Raw genomic sequence first — 16,897 nt, 5'->3', positions numbered from 1 at the left:
GGTCCTGTTATGTCCTTCAGATGGCTCAACACCAATCTTTCAAAGGATTTCATGACCATAGATATCAGGGCGACAGGCATGTAGTCATTTAATCCTGTGATGGAGGGTTTTTTTGGGTACTGGGATGATGGTGGAGCTTTTGAAGAAGGAGGGCACTTCACACAGCTCCAGGGACTGGTTAGAGTTCTGCGTGAAGATTGGCGGCAGCTGTTCAGCACAGACACACAGACAAGAGGGGAGACACACCATCAGGTCCTGGAGCCTTATTGATCTTCTGCTTCTGAAAGAACCGGCACACATCCTTGTCGCAGGTTGTTAGCGCAGGTGGGGAAGGGGGTTGGGTGTTGAGTGTTGTGGGGCTATTGTGCATGAGGGGTGTGATAATGGGTGCTTTTCAAACCTGCAGTAAAAATCATTCAGGTCATCAGCCAGTCTGGGATTTTCTGCAGGGTGGGGGGATGGTCTCTTGTAATTCGTGACCTGTTGCAGGCCTTTCCAAACTGATGCAGGGTCATTGGCTTAGAGGCTATTTTTTAGCTTCTCACTGTAGCTATATATATATAGTTCTACCGCACACTGTTTTGACGTATACTTGGATTTTATTCAGAGCGAACAACGCGTTTCGCATACAGCGTCCTCAGGTTCGCTCAGGTATGGTCTGAGCTCTCAGGTGTGTCTTTAATTACCTTCTAGTCACATGACCAGTTGTTTGTAACATCCATTTTAAATGCCAATATCCAATATTCCCATAAACAGTTAAATACAATCAACAATTAACAGACAAAGATATAGAACACGTCCGCAAAGATATACAATATACAATATACAATTCTTATCAAATATATACATATATACATAATTATCATCATCAAAAATAGCGTCATCAAAAGTCCAACAAGAGCAAAGAGTTTTGCAGAAAAGTACATATAGGTCACAGGTATCATCAATGTATCACCAATGCCACGAATACAGCTAAACCAGTGGACAATACCCCATTGTCTATACACTTATATTTACAGAAAACAGCTTAAGTCCTGTGATTCATTCATACCAGCGGGTTCAAGAGTGGACAGTTCATTTATCCAAAAGGCCTCTCTTCTCAAGAGCTGTTTGACTATGTTACTACCTCTAGGGTTTGGTAGTACCCTCTCAATGCCAATAAACCTGAGGGAGGCAACAGAACCATGCTTTTTTTCTATGTAATGTCTAGCAATGGCATAGTCAAGATTATTGTTTCTAATGGCTGCCTTATGTTCTGCTATTCTCAGCTTGAGGTTGCGTTTGGTCTGTCCAACATACATAAGGCCACAAGGGCATATCAGTACATAAATGACATGGGTAGATAGACAATTTATAAATTCTTTGATCTTGTACTTTCGTCCAGAATGTGAGTGGCTGAATGTTTTAGTGTCAAAAGTGTTGGCGCAATGGGCACATCTACCGCATCTATAATTCCCATAGACTTGCTGAGAAAGCCAGTTTGTCTGTGTGGGTTCCTGGTACACGGAACTAACCACCATGTCTCTAACATTCCTGCCTCTTTTGAAACAGAAACGAGGTTTGGAAGAAGACAAATGGTTGAGATTTGAGTCACATTGGGATTCTCCAGTGTTTACTTATGATCTTTTTGACTTGTCTCAAAGCAGTAGAATATTCTGACACAAACACAATTCTATTTTCTTGATTATGTTGTCTAGGGCGAGGATGTAATAGCTCTCCTCTATCCTTCTGATTGGCCCTTTCTCGAGCTATATCAATAAGAGCCTGACTGTACCACCTCTGTTTGAATCTTTCTCCCATCTCATTAGCCTTAATGTTGTAGTCCTCTTCCCTGTTGCAGATTCTTCTCAACCCGATGAATTGTCCATAAGGGATGTTATCAATGAGATGGTCAGGATGGAAGCTGGTGGCATGCAATAAGGTGTTTCTATCCGTTTTCTTACGGTAGATGGAGACGTCTTTGCCAAACAGTATCAGTGAGGTCATTGAGGTCTGTAGCTGAAGCTTAAAAAATGCTCCAGTTGGTGCAGTCAAAGCAAGCCTGCAGCTCCAGCTTTGATTCCCTTGTCCCATTTCTTTATCGTCTTTGCCAAACATTTAGAAGTTTTTAGTTTCTGCTTGTAGGTTGGGATAAGATGAAGCAGACAGTGGTCTGAGGGCCAGATGTACTAACGTTTTTGCGCCCACTTCAGGCATATTTGATTCACAATGTGCACGTAAAAACATGATGAGGTATGTACAAACAGGCCACACTGAGGAAAAGCGCAGACTGCCTGTCGTGGGAGCTGCGAATGGCTATTTGCGCTTTTCCGTGTCATGCATATGCATTCATAGGAGGGTCAGGGGAAAGTGGGAGTATCGCGCAAACACAAGTTGGCACCCGCTTCCTTATTTGGGTTTTGGGTTGCCAGGTTTTAGCCTATGACAAAACGGTTGAAATTCAAAGTAAGTGATCGTGTATGTGTAGGGTGTATTTCATACACAATCTGGCAACCTGAATGGATCAATGATTTTAAAATGATGTTTGATGACCATGCAAATTAGAGAGATTGGCATGGTTTTAGTTAGCCTATTAACTAGTATGATTTGCATTGAGCTCAATGAGCATCAAACCAGCTAATAGGCTAACTGAAATAACACCATGCCATCTCTAGGTATGGTGAAAGGTATGGGAACCGGTTCAAGCTGCACTTGTGGTTCAGCAGTGGGCACGGAATTAACGTTGTAGAAGGGGCGGGGATGGACGGTGATGAGCGCTGTTTACGTAATGAAGTGACAGCTTAGTAAATTCCCCGCAATATGGCAAAGCACAGTGTTCTCTTTCTGCACATAGAAAAACTCCTAGAGCTGCCCGGGAAACAGCGCGATAGGCATCTTTTAAAAACTGTGTAACAGTGGTCCAGTATGTTTTTGTCCCTGGTGGGAATCTTGATATGCTGTCTGTATTTAGGGAGTTCCTGATTGAGTTTGGCGCTGTTAAATTTTTCAACAATAATGGCGAGAGAAAACAATGATAAAAAACAAGGGCATTTCTAAGTGACTCCAAACTTTTGAATGGTAGTGTGTTTTTGAAAAACATAAGCGCCCCTTGTTTTATCCTTAATTTTATCCTTAATATCTTCATGCTCATTATATTTGGATAACATAAATATTGGTGTTGATAAAATTGTGTATTTGAAGAAAACAATAATGATTGATACCAAATGGGTACAAAGAGACATGTTTATAATACCCTCAATATCACTCTTTCTGATCAGAAATGGATGACCTGCCTCACTGACCAATCTGCACTTCATGCTTCACATGGAAAAAGCAGAAAGAACACAACACAAATCCTATTGGACCAACCTTCTCTGTTGCTTGATGTGCAGATGGTTCCGGTTCATCTCTTTTGGTCTAGAAATAGAATGGAGAAAGTAAAAAAGAAAAGAGTAGAAGAAGGGTTAATGTGTTCAATAAGCAGGAAAGAGAGAGAGACAGAGAGATAGAGAGAGAGAGAGACAGACAGACAGATGTTGTACCTGAGCTGATGACTTAAATGGATTGACCTTCTGCATCATCCCCATGAACATCCCAGAATTCTGCTAAAACACAAAACCCACCACTTACAAACTGTACATTCCATAGACAAAGATATGAAAGCAGGTGACACTATTATGAACTAATATACTTCATCCTGTGCTCCATATGAATGTCAGAGAAGTTGCTCGTTTTTATGCTGCTCTTATGTGTTCATGCATCTGGGATGTGGGGAGTCCACTTGACTCTCTCAACAACAAACTGGCAACATTGCTAATGTCCATAGTCTAGATAGCCAGAGGGCGAACATCACTTATTTGCTCTGGGAAGTATTGTTCAAGACCACAATCAACTTATATGACCGCCACTCAGTCCTGCACATTCTCTCTGCAAAAAATAAATCACGCTTGTCAATTTGTCTCCATGCCCTACTCTTGAAACTTTTGTGTATGCAATTGAGTGTGTGCATTTGTGCATTTGGGGACGGACACGGATCAAAACGTAAAACAATGGTTCCGTGTCATCCTTGTGAGGCTACATGCCCAAAACAAGTTTTGTGCACTCCGGCATTTCAGTCTCTCGGGAATCGTTGACTCAAAATCACTGAAAAAAAAAAAAACAGAAGAAAAAAACTCTGACTAAACCTACAGTATATGACCGCTGCCTCACTGTGCGGCGGTCATAATAAAAAAAGTACATGTTATGTTTTATCTGTCACTATAAAATCTGTCTGTGTGTCAATGTGTCAACTTCAAAGTTGGAAGTCCCAAGTTCAGTTGTGACATGACTAGATTAGCGCTTTTAAGAGTGATAGTTCTGGAGTTCTAGATTTAAGGGTTGAGATGTAATATGCAACTTGCTGCCTATACATTGACTAACTGTGTGTGCTACATATTGTTACAAGTCCTATCTGAATTTTTATTTTATACTTTCATTATCATTCATTATCAACTTTATTATTCAAATAAATATACCATTATGATTTTGTACTAAACAATTATATAGTATTATAATATACTGCAAAAAAACTGGACAGGTCAGACAGACCTAGTTTATGCCTAGGTGATAATATGTGGGCCTACTGCTGGTACCGTTTTTATGTGCATGCCCCAGTATGAGGGAATACTGAGTCATGTTTCTGACGGTACAGTAATGTGATCTGTGTTAATTATTGGTGGATTATAAATGTGGATCATGATAAAAAGTCTTCTGAAAGACCGCATTGACTGAGTATTGACACAGCCAATCATTTGTGTCATTAAATGAATGACATCCTTTGTGTCATTATGAAAAGGAGTATGCATACATATTATGCACACACGCAAGCACTCACTCACACACACACACACACACACACACACACACATGCACACACACACACACACACACACACACACACACACACACTCTAACTCACACACACACACCTTGTCTGTTGTCTGATCCTCTACATTGTTAGGCAAGGGTTCGGCCTTTCTCGTCTGTGGAGAAAATTAAAGCATATCATAGCACACTGCAGAAACTGAATAGCGAAGCATTTTAAATTATACACAGCTATCACAAAATTGATATCTCAGGCGATAAGACTGAGGCTGGAACACATACTTCTGCGAAAAGGTTGACTTTCTGTCCCACAAACATTCCAGGATTCACAACATGTAAAACAAAAATATCAGATATCAGTGCATTCATTCTCTCTCTCACACACACACACACACACACAAACACAGTAAGAGTGAGTGTTAGAATAATGAAGAGAGAGATCAGGGAGACAGAGACCGAGAGAGGGAAATGATGAGTTAGATAGAGACTTAGATAAAGAGATGTTTCTCTCAGATACACATTCCAAAACCATCTCTCCACTCTTGCATGCCACTGACACAAGGTGGAGGAGGCCACATGGCTGACCTGTTTAGTATCTGGGCCTTGTCCCTCTGCAGTCACTGCTGTAGCCTCCATTTTGGCTCCTGCCGAGGAGCTCTTAATGACACAGGCACCGAATACAGGACACAAACAATGAGCAAAAGCATTACAAACTGATGTATCTACACGACATTTGTCTGAATTTGCATTTTCATCATAATTTTTGTCTGATGAGTTGATGAGAGGTTATTTTTGTCCATGTTTTATGGAAGGTGTGACGAAAAAAAGACAGTAAGTACAACTTTGCACATAGTTTAGCTGTTTAACAACACACTCAGCAAACATCTCATTAGTATCTAGAGTGCTACACTATTGTGCCAATATTCTTTCCACATTGATATGTTAAAACACATTTCAAATGAGTTCACTTACAAAAAAAGAGCTTGAGGACAGTGAATAAGCAACACGTATTGACCCTTTCAAGAGAGTTCCATTATCAGCATCATAGTTGGCCCCACAAGACTTCCTTTTTAACATTCCATATGTTATCGTAATGCAGAGGAAGTAGATTGGGGCCCAAATAGAACGTTCAAGCATTGTTTTTTTTTTACCTTGTTGAAAGGGTCTATACTTTTGATTTTGATTACAATGAAAGCGAGCATTGGACAGAGGTAAGTGAGAGTAAGAGGACAAGGCACAAGGACAAGCAGGCGGAAGAGGAGGATGAGGATGACGACAAGGTTTTGAAGAAGCAAAAGTGGGATAGTGTATGAGTAGTCAGTAGCACAATACTGTAGGCCTAAGTGATTAAATGAGTGTTGTGTGTTATATAAAAGACCTTTTTAAATGCCATTTAAATTAATCTTGTTTCATGTGTAAAATATGTACAGAGAGAAAGGATGATGATTGGTTACCTGTGAGGAGGATTTGAATGGGTTGACTTTCTGCATCATCCCCATCATACCTGTTTTCTAGCAAACACGCACACACCACACACACGCACGCACACACACAGATAATTATCTATTGCGCAATTCAGTACAGACACAAGATGTCCAAGAATGCGGCCACTTTAATGCCACATACTCATACCTACCACCAGCTACACACACATACGTAATGTGGACCGTGATAATGTTTATTGGAATGTGCAATGAGGATGATTAAAGAACATAACAATGTGAAAAGTTGTCATGCCTGATATACTGGAGAGTAAAACCATTTTACAGGACACACCCTTTCTGTTACACATGCCATTGTTACAGGAGGAGAACACATTTATAAAACATAAAATAATTTAATCAAATAAATATTATGAGGTTAGTACTTAAGAATACCCTTTTTGGAGCAAGCTCACTACTTCCTTCGTTGTTATTCAGATGGTAGTACCACTGTGAAGGTCAAGCAGCCATGTTGGAAAGACAATAAAAACAAGTACGTTTAGAGCCCTGCTTTATGCTTGTAGGGTGTGTAAATGTGTATTGCTTGATATACCATGTAAATTGTATTCTACTTTACTTAACAAATAATCAAGATAAGCAGTGGACAAAATTGTGTGCTGGGGAGACAGCATTTCAGTCAGTTGACTCAATGAAATGGTGGGTATGGTGGGGCGGTGAGAGAGGAGGGAGGATACAAGAGGCAAGGGAATCACATGGAGATAAAGGAATCAAGCACAGAAAACCAGAAACCATGGGAGAAACTGGATTTTAGGATGGAGTAATTACTTCTGTCTTGTATTCAATATCCGGATCCATTCCCAGGCTGTGTTTGACGGGATTATCAAGCTCCTGTTGGCGAAAAGTTAAAACAAACTTCAGTGTCCAAACACACTCCCACAGACCGACCCAGATCAAATTTCCAACCTGTACAATGGGTATGGACTTACGTCTTTGGTAGGCCTTGGAGGAACCAAGGGAGTTGCCTTTTCTCTCTGCATTATGAACGACACTACCCACACACTAATTATTACAAACACACTCAAATAACGTATAAGAAAATAAGACTAAAACTGTAAATAGATGAGGGGCAAATGTGTAAATATTCATAGGCAAGTTAATTTTTTTTACATACACCTACAGCAACATTTATTACCACCTGTTTACCACCAAAGACCTGTTTAATGGGTCTTTGAGCGCCATCATGTGGTTAAAGATGCATTCAATATGCTAAGTTTAATGCTGTAGTTTGCCAACTCATCAAAGCCAAAGGTAGGCCATGTATAATCCACCACATCATTGAGATGGAAAATGTATCAGCTTTAATAAGACACAATGAAACCCATGTTTCATGAATAGGCTAGGTTTTCCAGTAGAAAAACACAGTCTAGGCCTACTGTTATTTAATAAATGCCAATGCCAATGCCAATGCCAATGCAACCCCACCCCCCCTCCCCTTCAGTTGTTTTGGTGGTGAAGCCATGCCCTCTACAGGTATTCAATCACATGACAAGGCATCAAATAGGCTTGTAGGGTACAAACAATCGGAAAGTTATTCACCCACATAGAAAAGGCGTGACAAAATATGTTCTCACAATAGGTCTTGCATTCCTGTTAAGGTTAATAAATAGGCTTAGCTACGTTATGGGTATACAGCTGTCGGGCTGTAAACGCTCTGACTTTTAAAGAAGGTAACGTTAGCGTTCATGGTTGTTTGGCTGTGAAAAAGCACAGCAGAGGAACAACTTGGATTTAACTTTCTTCTTCTACAACCTTGCGTTAGAATCGAAAAGCTTACCTTTATGGAGAACAGAGAACCTTACGTAAGGGTTTTAGGTCCTGTTCTCCCGAAAGTACGATATCTCTGTAAAGCTTTAAGCACTTACAGCGTTACCTGTTGAGTGGCGAAACTTTTACAGTCTCACTTCAGTAAATCCCGATTAGACAAGATTTGGAAGTTTAGGCTACATCTAGGACAGCAATGCGCAGTTTTGGCTACGATTCAGCAGACTACGGTGTTGGATGAAATATGTTCTCTCTGAGGGAGAGAGCGACCGAAACCAAATACAGGAACTTGGGCTAACTCTACATGCCCACAGGGAATAAGTCACTGCTTCTGGTTGAGAATACGAATAGGAAATCCCTCCTCTTCTTCCGCTCAGATTCTCTGCTTGCACCTGAGATGTGGGTGTGTCTAGATAGTCTTGTCTGACCTACTTGACTCCATGAGGTCACATAAACAGTTTCTTGTATTGTTTATTTGGAAAAATACAACAAACATCTATTACAGAAAGGGACAAGTTCGCCTATAAATTAAACAACCAATTCCCTGTAGTTTCCATGTGTGTGTGTGTAGAATGAAGAATGATAAACCAAGCAAAATTGAATTACCTGTGTTTTATTATTTGAAAATTTTACAATACATTATTATCTAAACATATCAAGAAAAACACTGCTCACATATATGCGAACACACACACAATTATTTTAAAAAGCTCAAATGTGCAATGTGTATAAGACAAAGAGAATCACAATGTTTTATATTATAGTATATCTATATAAATATGAAACAAAAAGGTGCATATTTTTATCAGTTGCAAGGCATCTTGAGGCGCACAGTATTTGGCCACCTGAGGACAACATAGCATACATAGATAAACTTATCAGCCAATATAGAATCCATTACACATTTACAGAGATAAGCTAATGAATTAACAAAAGAAAGGTTTTAAAATATCACCAAAAACTTCCCAAGAGTTTTTTTTTTTCTGAATGTGAATCCTTGTATATTCTTTGGTTGTAACTTGTTATATTGTTCAATCACTCTCCCTTACAATTCTTCTTCTAGGTCTACAGATCATAGCTTACTTAAAGTAATTATGGGACCTGTTATTCATTAACATGACACTGCCAGACAATTCAATACATTATCATTCATATCAACATTCTGTGTCCCAAGAACATTTTGCAATATATATTTTTTTTGTTGTTGGAACAACTACATACTTCCACAGTGGGATTGTGGGATGTGTAGTCTTTTCAGATGTTGCCATAGGCATCCAGCATCTGTTCCCGGATGGAGTTGAGCTCCACCAGCCCCTCCTGCAGAACGGTGGCCACCAAGTGCACCTGCCCCGTAGCCTCTTTCTTGCAGGCCTTGCGCAGCTCCTGCTTGCCGCCGCGGTCCACGAAGAAGCGGTCCATGTGCTTAAAGAGGCTCGAGAGGGCGGCGGTACCGCGCCCGGCCACATCAGCGGCCCGGTCAGCAGGCTCGCGCACCAGGCTTACCATCTGGAGCGCGCGGCGCACCTCCCAGTCGCTGCTGGCGTAGTAGTTGTTGCGGCGCAGGAGTGGGTGGCACGATAGCCGACGCATGCCCTCGCGCACGTAGCCTAGGCAGTGGCCGACTTCGCTCAGCCGCGTCAGGTAGTCGTTGGCCACCAGCTCGATCTTCTTGCGGTCTTGCACATCGTTGAGCTTGTCCGAGAGGGCCGCCGACGCAGAGGTGATGCCGCCCGCCGTCACCACGCCCAGGCCCACAGCAGACACCACCAGCGATGCGCCGAAGGTCAGCGGTGCCAGTGCCAGGCCGGCGATGGCCGCCGCGCCGCCCACGGCCATGGTGGTGCCGCCTGTGATGCTGCCCACCTTGGCACGGCGGTGGAAGCTGCTCAGGTCATCGGCGATGGCGTGCAGGATGAGCACGTGCTGGTAAAGCACCTCGGCCTGCTCCATGAACACCTTATTGAAGACGCGCAGGCCCCGGTGCACCCGGTCTGCTGTCTGGGTGAAGGACCTGAGGGAGGGAGGGAGGAAGAAAAAGAAAGAAAGTAATGAGAAAATAAAATGATGTCAGATGTCAGATATAGACCAAAATAGCAAAAGTAAGAGTGGGAGGCCAAACAACTCAAATTAATACCGGACGTAAATGAAGCACATTCAATCAGTACAAACAATTTTTTAATTAAAAAATAGGAATAATCGGGAGGCTCATCTCACTTGGTCTCTTCCTCCTTCAAAGTGCTTTCTTCATCTGAAGGTATTTCATCCCACACTGCAGAACACATGGCAGACAAGGTTAATGAGGAACGTGTGTACAGCAACAATGTCACAGAGGGAATATGTGTGGCTGTGTGTGTGTGTGTGTGTGTGTTTGAGTGAGAGAGAGAGAGAGAGCAAGTGAAAGAGAGACAGACACTCACTTTCAACTGTATTCCACCACTCCATCAGGCTGTCAGTGTCCTGTATAAAACATATAGCTGACTTAATGCTTATATTACATCAGCATTAACACTTAACTTGATAGTTCATAGTTTCAACAATGTCATGAGCAATTTATTACCAACTGGTGCAATATCTAACTTTTATATAACCACGGTAATGGTTGCCAGTCCATTGTATAAATGAACAAATCCTTTTGCGTCATCATGCTTTGCACAGTTAATACTGGCTCCTCCATTTAATGGAAATGACATGGAATATCCTACAGACAGCTCCTCGAGATTTCCTGAACAAAAATCTTCTGACTAATAATAAACTTTTAATATCAGAGATGATGACTTAAGACATGTTGCACAAACATAAAAAGCATCCCACCCCCTCATCTTCCTCAGGCAGCACTTCCAGTCCCTCCTCGTCTTCCTCTTCTGCACCTGTTCTCCTCACGTCCATCTGAGATGCTGTCCAATCCACCTGACAGATGGATAGAAAGAAAGAAAGAAAGAAAGAAAGAAAGAAAGAAAGAAAGAAAGACAAAACAGTGCAGAGGGTAATTGAGCATGAATAACTATTATGCTAACATGGTTTAGAATTGAAGTACTGTAAGGCAAATTTTTACAACCCTATGTATATTCCAACTTGCAACCCATTGCTGATGCTAATGTTTCATTGACTCATGCTAACTTTTGCACATGTGCATTGTGTGTCATGTTTGTGGTAGCATCGGCACAATCTTTATATGCAGACATTAAGATCACCAGATCAAGCAACACCAAACCTATCATTATACTCTACTCTCACAGACACTTTGCGAGACACCGCACAGGCTCCCCACAAGAGGGCGGACTCTGAGGTCTTTTTTTTAACCAGCCGCTTCCTCATTTGTCCTGTGGTATGTGAGGGCTGACATTTCAGTTTTGAAACAGGAAAAGACTAAACCAGCCTTACAGGTTCGAGGGGACATGTGTTGGCAGAGAATAAACAGCCTTAGTTGGATGGGAGAGGAGAAAATAAAGCTAGATAAACTATAATGACTGTGCATGTCAGTCACAAGTTTACTTTTGTCAGGGAATAAACAGACTAGATAGGTGATGAACAAGATGAGAGAGAAACAAAAATATGCTTACTTGTTTTTCTTATATTGCTACGAATTACTGTGTGTGTTTCATTGGTTCTGGGAGTGGCCTTTATTTTTTTAGGACGTCTCTAGGTTATGGTGTAAAGTACACAGGAACAGGTACGCTCAACTCCAAAATAAAATTCCCTCTTAGGGTGCGAGTTCGAAAAAGATTGTAAACAAAGTTGAAAACCGCACTCTGACGCATTAGCTCTTGAAAGTCTTTCTTGGACCATATTTTCAAACATATAGATTTCGGCCCTAGGCCAAACAACACGGTGAAGATGGCCTAGGGCCAAAACACGTACGTTTAAAGACATGTTCCAATAAATACTTTTTCAAGAGCTGATGCGTAAGAGTGTGGTTTTCAAATTGTTTTCTAGATTATGGTCTTCCATAAGTCTCATTGCATAGTTTGGTCTGATCTCACATTCTAAATTCACCCACCAACAGAACCGGTTTTTCCACCACTATGGCCCTAGGTGGTTCTATTTCAGGTGTTGTGTAAGAAAGCATAAATAAGTGTATCAGGAATATATTTGTGTATGTGTTGGATGTCTCTTGCGAATCTATCATCACCTCACAGTTACTGGGGTGAAGACATTCCCATAGTTTTTCTGTTCCTCTTCTTTTTTTTACCTTTGCTGCATCTGACATATAGTAGTCACTGCTTGTTGCTCCAGGGGGATCTTCATATTCATACTGCTGGGGTTTCCTCTGTACTCAGGTGAAACACACACACACACACACACACACACACACACACACACACACACACACACACAGTCAGGAAAACAGAATTGGAGAGGGTACTATACCCCCACTACTGAAAAAAAAAAAATCAGTATGAAACAATTCTGCAAGAATATATTTGTGCAGGCTTATAGAACAGTCAAAAAGATGGTCTGGGACATGCAATGATGCAATACAAAAGGACAACTGAAACACACACAAAAATAAGAAGTGGTCACATATTTTACATACACAAAGATAACTACTTACCCTCTGGTCTTTTTGAGTCAGGTGTTGAATTGAGATCTTTCGTGACTTCTGTTGTTGTGAAACAGAAGTGGGGATAGGTTAATATTAGGAAACATAATTGAAAACGTATAATGTCTATTTAATGAATTATTATACGGCTCTTCATAATGCTAGTAGAACGCTCCATTGACTTAAATGGGATTTCCCAACGTTCTACGGTAAAATATTTTCATGGAATTACCGCTGCAAACATATAATTACCGCTGTCAATGGCAACGGGTTTTGTGCTGCTGATTTAAGTTTTTCATATCACTCCGCAAGTAGTCCGCTCACTTCTTCCATTGGAACTTCATTCAAAAGTGAAAGTGTGTGTTCTAAAGAATGTTTGATTTAAGTTCAGCGTGTGTTGCAAACTTTTTGTTTCTCAGCAAAAGCCACGACGAAACGGTAACAAATAAGTGTAAAGAGACATATCGTGGAGTTTATTTTTTCGTTTGGGCAGGTAGCCGTATAATAAGCGGGATAATGTATAGAACTCCGGTCATTATTGGGAAAATAAGTCCCTTCAGGGCGAAGCAAGACCGGTCCGGTTCGCCCTGCCGGGCCTTATTTTCCGTCGACATAACGTCTTCTGAAAGGGGGGGGGGCTATACCTTTCTGCCTTTGCCAGGTTCTTTCTCATTTTGTTCATCCTCCATTTCCTGAACAGTGCACTTTTCTGAGAAGTCATCCTCTAGAAATTCCTAACCACCAAACAGAACAGAATATGAAACAACAGAACAGTGAGTGGAGTGAGTGAGTTGAGTGAGTGTTGACTAAGTGAGAGTGAGTGAGCGAGTGAGTGAGTGAGTGATGACTAAGTGAGAGTGAGTGAGTTGAGTGAGTTGAGTGAGTGAGTAATTCATTGTGAGCGAATGAATAGGAGTGAGTGAGTGATTGACTGCCAGAGATGTGCACATAGGACATACTGGTTCATAGTCCCCTGTCCTCCACTTGTCCTCTCTTCCGCATCGTCCCTCCTGGAAAACATCTGCATCGCCTCGAAAAAACTCGTCTTCCATCGGGTCCGACTGCAACCAGAGATGAGGAGAACCATTTATCTATGCATAGTGCTGTGAGCATGCAAAACACAGACACACAAAATATAGGTAAGTGTTAAAGATAGTCAAAATGCACCTTAAATTGAGGTGATGGTTGATAACCTGATTCTGAGGGTCCTGACTTCCGCTTTGTTCCTTCCTCAAATAAGTTATCCTAGGAGAAAGAAATACAATAGAAAATACACAGCTGAGCAACAACCACAAACAAACAAATTTTCCAAGAATGGGAAATGACACTGGGAAAACATGATTAGGACAAGAACTGACTTCTCTATTTAATAAAAATGACACGGAATATCCAGTGGACAGCTCCCCTAGATTTCCTGAACAGTCGCCTACGTGGAACAAAAATGTTTTGACTAATAATAAATATGTATATATTGTATTGTATATGTAAATCATGGTTGGATACATGTATTCTTTTTGTCTTTCACATGTGCATGGGAATACCCTCAAACTGTAATGTTCTGTGATTTTGTATCACAGACAATATCATCCACATATCATATAATGTACTGTATATGTGTATTAAATTATGATCATTCTTTAGATCTTTAGTCAACAGCATTAGTCAACAGTGTACCATGCAGGATGCCAAAAAAAACTTCCCTAAAACATTGGCCAACAACTACCCATGAACTCCAATCGACTTTCTGGGAAAAAAAAAAAAAGATTTACTAAATTCTCTACACTCAGCAAAACCTGACACCAGCACTTCCTGGAACATTGTACAAGAAAATGAAGGAGAACAAGAAAGTGTTTGTATTTTGAGTACTGTTGATCTCATAATTCTTTTGTTTTGCTAGAATATCATCTGATGAGTTTACTTTCCCCTGTTGTAAATAGTTTACCTAATGTCTTTGGTACTTTACTACCCCCAAAAAAATTATGAACCACAAGAAAAAAGAGGGAGAACTGACCTTTGATTTCTGACGAGGTTTAACAGTAAATTTTGAGGGTTTTTTCTGAAACAAGGAACAAAGATATTTTAAACACTGCAACATATTGTAACAGCATCTATTGCAACATATTGTAACAGTGCATAGTACAGCGAATTAAATAGAAATTTGACTGTGCTTTCATTTATATATGGATTCAAATTCATATATAAAGGTATCCTATGCATTCGGTACAGCATATTCCCTTCTTCACATTCTAGCTATTTTGGTTAGAAATACATTAAAAGCAATAACATACCGGTTTACAATCCTCTTTTTTATTAGTGTGTTCACCATGTTTGTCAACAGCCGTGAAGAGGTCTGAGCCTTTATGTATAATGCTTGGGTGAGGATAGTCCTCCTATAAGAGATGGGTTTACATAAGATGGGTGGATGCAAAGATGGACCAGGAAGAAACTGGAATCAAACATAATCTTTAAACCCAACTGTAAACTGTACATGATTTATTGTCTGTACCTTGTATCTTGGGCTAGACATGGCTCCATAGTCTCCCTTTAAAGAAGCAGTGTTTCCCTGAAAAGGCAATAAAGGTCATTTGTATGACAAAAAAGGAGAATAACACATTCTGAGTGGATACATAGATGTCTCTCTCTCTGTGTGTTTGTATGTGTGTGTATGGTGTGTGTGTGTGTGTGTGTGTGTGTGTGTGTGTGTGTGTGTGTGTGTGTATGTGTATGTGTGTGTGTGTGTATGGTGTGTGTGTGTGACTAACCATAGAAGTGAACTCTGGTCGCTCTTCTCCTACTGTCGGCAACATGTCTCGATCCTTGGACAGGAAAAAAAAAAAAAGTAAAATATGTAGTGAGTAAGGATTAATTAACAGCACCTTTTTTCTTTGTAGTCCAGCAGGAGAAAGGGGTTCCCATGTATTCGCTTGCCATTGTTTTGTAACAGTGTTTGTTGTAGCATCCTAATTGGGTCTAATAAAGAATTATTCATGTTACCAAAATCAACTAATGCCCCATAGGCTTTGCTTGGCAGATGCTTTGACTCAATGCCCATAGGCTTTGCTTGGCAGATGCTTTGACTCAATGCCCCATAGGCTTTGCTTGGCAGATGCTTTGACTCAATGCCCCATAGGCTTTGCTTGGCAGATGCTTTGACTCAATGCCCCATAGGCTTTGCTTGGCAGATGCTTTGACTCAATGCCCATAGGAGTGCCAAAAAAGTTTGTATTGTTTTCTCTGATGCTTACTACACTAGAGACCCTTTCATCAATAAAAACAAAAACAATGCTTGAACGTTCTATTTGGGCCCCAATATACTTCCTCTGCATTAAGATAACATGTGGAATATTAAAAAGGAAGTCTTGTGGGGCCAACTATGATGCTGATAATGGAACTCTCTTGAAAGGGTCCATAATAATATGTGCTTTGTCTAAAGCGGGTGCAGCTCTTGCACTTGGTGAGGTATCTCGGTACACACACACACAAACACACACACACTCACACACACACACACCTCTTTTACCTTTGTTGTAGCTGATGGGTAGTAATCACTCGTCATTACTTCAGGTGCTTCATATCCTAAACCCTGTATTTTTAAACACACACACACAGAAAATTTGTCCTAACTGACTTGCATATGTTAATTATATTCCAGTACAGTCCTAACTGACTTGCATATGTCAATTACTGTATATTCCAGGGGCCATTGTCCCCGGAGCAGCTCAGGGTTAAGGCCTCAAGGGCACAACGGAGGAAGACAGGAATTGAACCCATAACTTTGCAGGCTACTGGCTACTACGTGCTAGCTCAGCCCCTTAGGCACACACACACACACACACACACACACAGACACACACACACACACACACACACACACAGACACACACAGACACAAACACACAGAGACACACACACACACACAGACACACACACAAAATGCAAGTAGCACACCAGCTAGGGAGAAAAGAACTGTGAAAAAGTAAATAGTGAAAAAAAATAAGTAAATTAGTGAATTTGTTTCATGCAATAAAGCACATACTGTACACGCACACACATACACATGTCACTAGCAAGTCAAGTGAGGCTTCTTTACCTTTGCACCCTCTTGCGGGTAATAGTCCCTGCTAGGTGATCCTGAGGAGGCGCCATATGGGTGATTATTATTCTGTATATGAGAATGAAAACACAACAACAAATGACAATGCAATTAACGACGCAAACACAACAGCAACTCCAAACAACAGCAGCAACACCA

The 16,897-nt window shown here is 40.9% G+C and overlaps 2 protein-coding genes across 10 annotated transcripts in view; both read right to left on the bottom strand.

The window, feature by feature from the left end:
* Positions 1-8,419, bottom strand: part of si:cabz01007802.1 — a 44,463-nt gene extending 36,044 nt beyond the window's left edge. Inside the window, exons 1-10 of one of the 2 annotated variants that reach the window (XM_048235954.1) lie at positions 8,119-8,419; positions 7,271-7,332; positions 7,110-7,172; positions 6,720-6,773; positions 6,297-6,353; positions 5,428-5,499; positions 5,125-5,169; positions 4,947-5,000; positions 3,522-3,584; positions 3,349-3,396 (exon numbers count right to left, since the gene is read on the bottom strand). In XM_048235954.1, coding sequence (XP_048091911.1) covers positions 3,349-3,396; positions 3,522-3,584; positions 4,947-5,000; positions 5,125-5,169; positions 5,428-5,499; positions 6,297-6,353; positions 6,720-6,773; positions 7,110-7,172; positions 7,271-7,321 — 507 coding nt within the window. In that variant the 5' untranslated portion in view covers positions 7,322-7,332; positions 8,119-8,419. The remainder of the gene's footprint in view (positions 1-3,348; positions 3,397-3,521; positions 3,585-4,946; positions 5,001-5,124; positions 5,170-5,427; positions 5,500-6,296; positions 6,354-6,719; positions 6,774-7,109; positions 7,173-7,270; positions 7,333-8,118) is intronic. The other variant, XM_048235955.1, reaches the window with a different exon arrangement.
* A 298-nt stretch (positions 8,420-8,717) lies between these two features.
* Positions 8,718-16,897, bottom strand: part of si:cabz01007807.1 — a 26,926-nt gene continuing 18,746 nt past the window's right edge. For 7 of the 8 annotated variants that reach the window (XM_048235927.1, XM_048235932.1, XM_048235933.1 and 4 more), the window contains 15 exons: positions 16,736-16,807; positions 16,157-16,228; positions 15,408-15,461; positions 15,152-15,208; positions 14,934-15,035; positions 14,657-14,701; positions 13,813-13,890; positions 13,605-13,706; positions 13,290-13,379; positions 12,658-12,705; positions 12,295-12,372; positions 10,917-11,012; positions 10,523-10,562; positions 10,320-10,374; positions 8,718-10,116 (listed from right to left, as the gene is read on the bottom strand). In XM_048235927.1, coding sequence (XP_048091884.1) covers positions 9,360-10,116; positions 10,320-10,374; positions 10,523-10,562; positions 10,917-11,012; positions 12,295-12,372; positions 12,658-12,705; positions 13,290-13,379; positions 13,605-13,706; positions 13,813-13,890; positions 14,657-14,701; positions 14,934-15,035; positions 15,152-15,208; positions 15,408-15,461; positions 16,157-16,228; positions 16,736-16,807 — 1,746 coding nt within the window. In that variant the 3' untranslated portion in view covers positions 8,718-9,359. The remainder of the gene's footprint in view (positions 10,117-10,319; positions 10,375-10,522; positions 10,563-10,916; positions 11,013-12,294; positions 12,373-12,657; positions 12,706-13,289; positions 13,380-13,604; positions 13,707-13,812; positions 13,891-14,656; positions 14,702-14,933; positions 15,036-15,151; positions 15,209-15,407; positions 15,462-16,156; positions 16,229-16,735; positions 16,808-16,897) is intronic. The other variant, XM_048235931.1, reaches the window with a different exon arrangement.

The sequence above is a fragment of the Alosa alosa genome, chromosome 24, assembly GCF_017589495.1.
Source record: "Alosa alosa isolate M-15738 ecotype Scorff River chromosome 24, AALO_Geno_1.1, whole genome shotgun sequence".
Taxonomy (NCBI): domain Eukaryota; kingdom Metazoa; phylum Chordata; class Actinopteri; order Clupeiformes; family Clupeidae; genus Alosa; species Alosa alosa.
The sequence above is the reverse complement of the archived record's forward strand: the minus strand, read 5'-3'. Positions and strand labels throughout refer to the sequence as shown.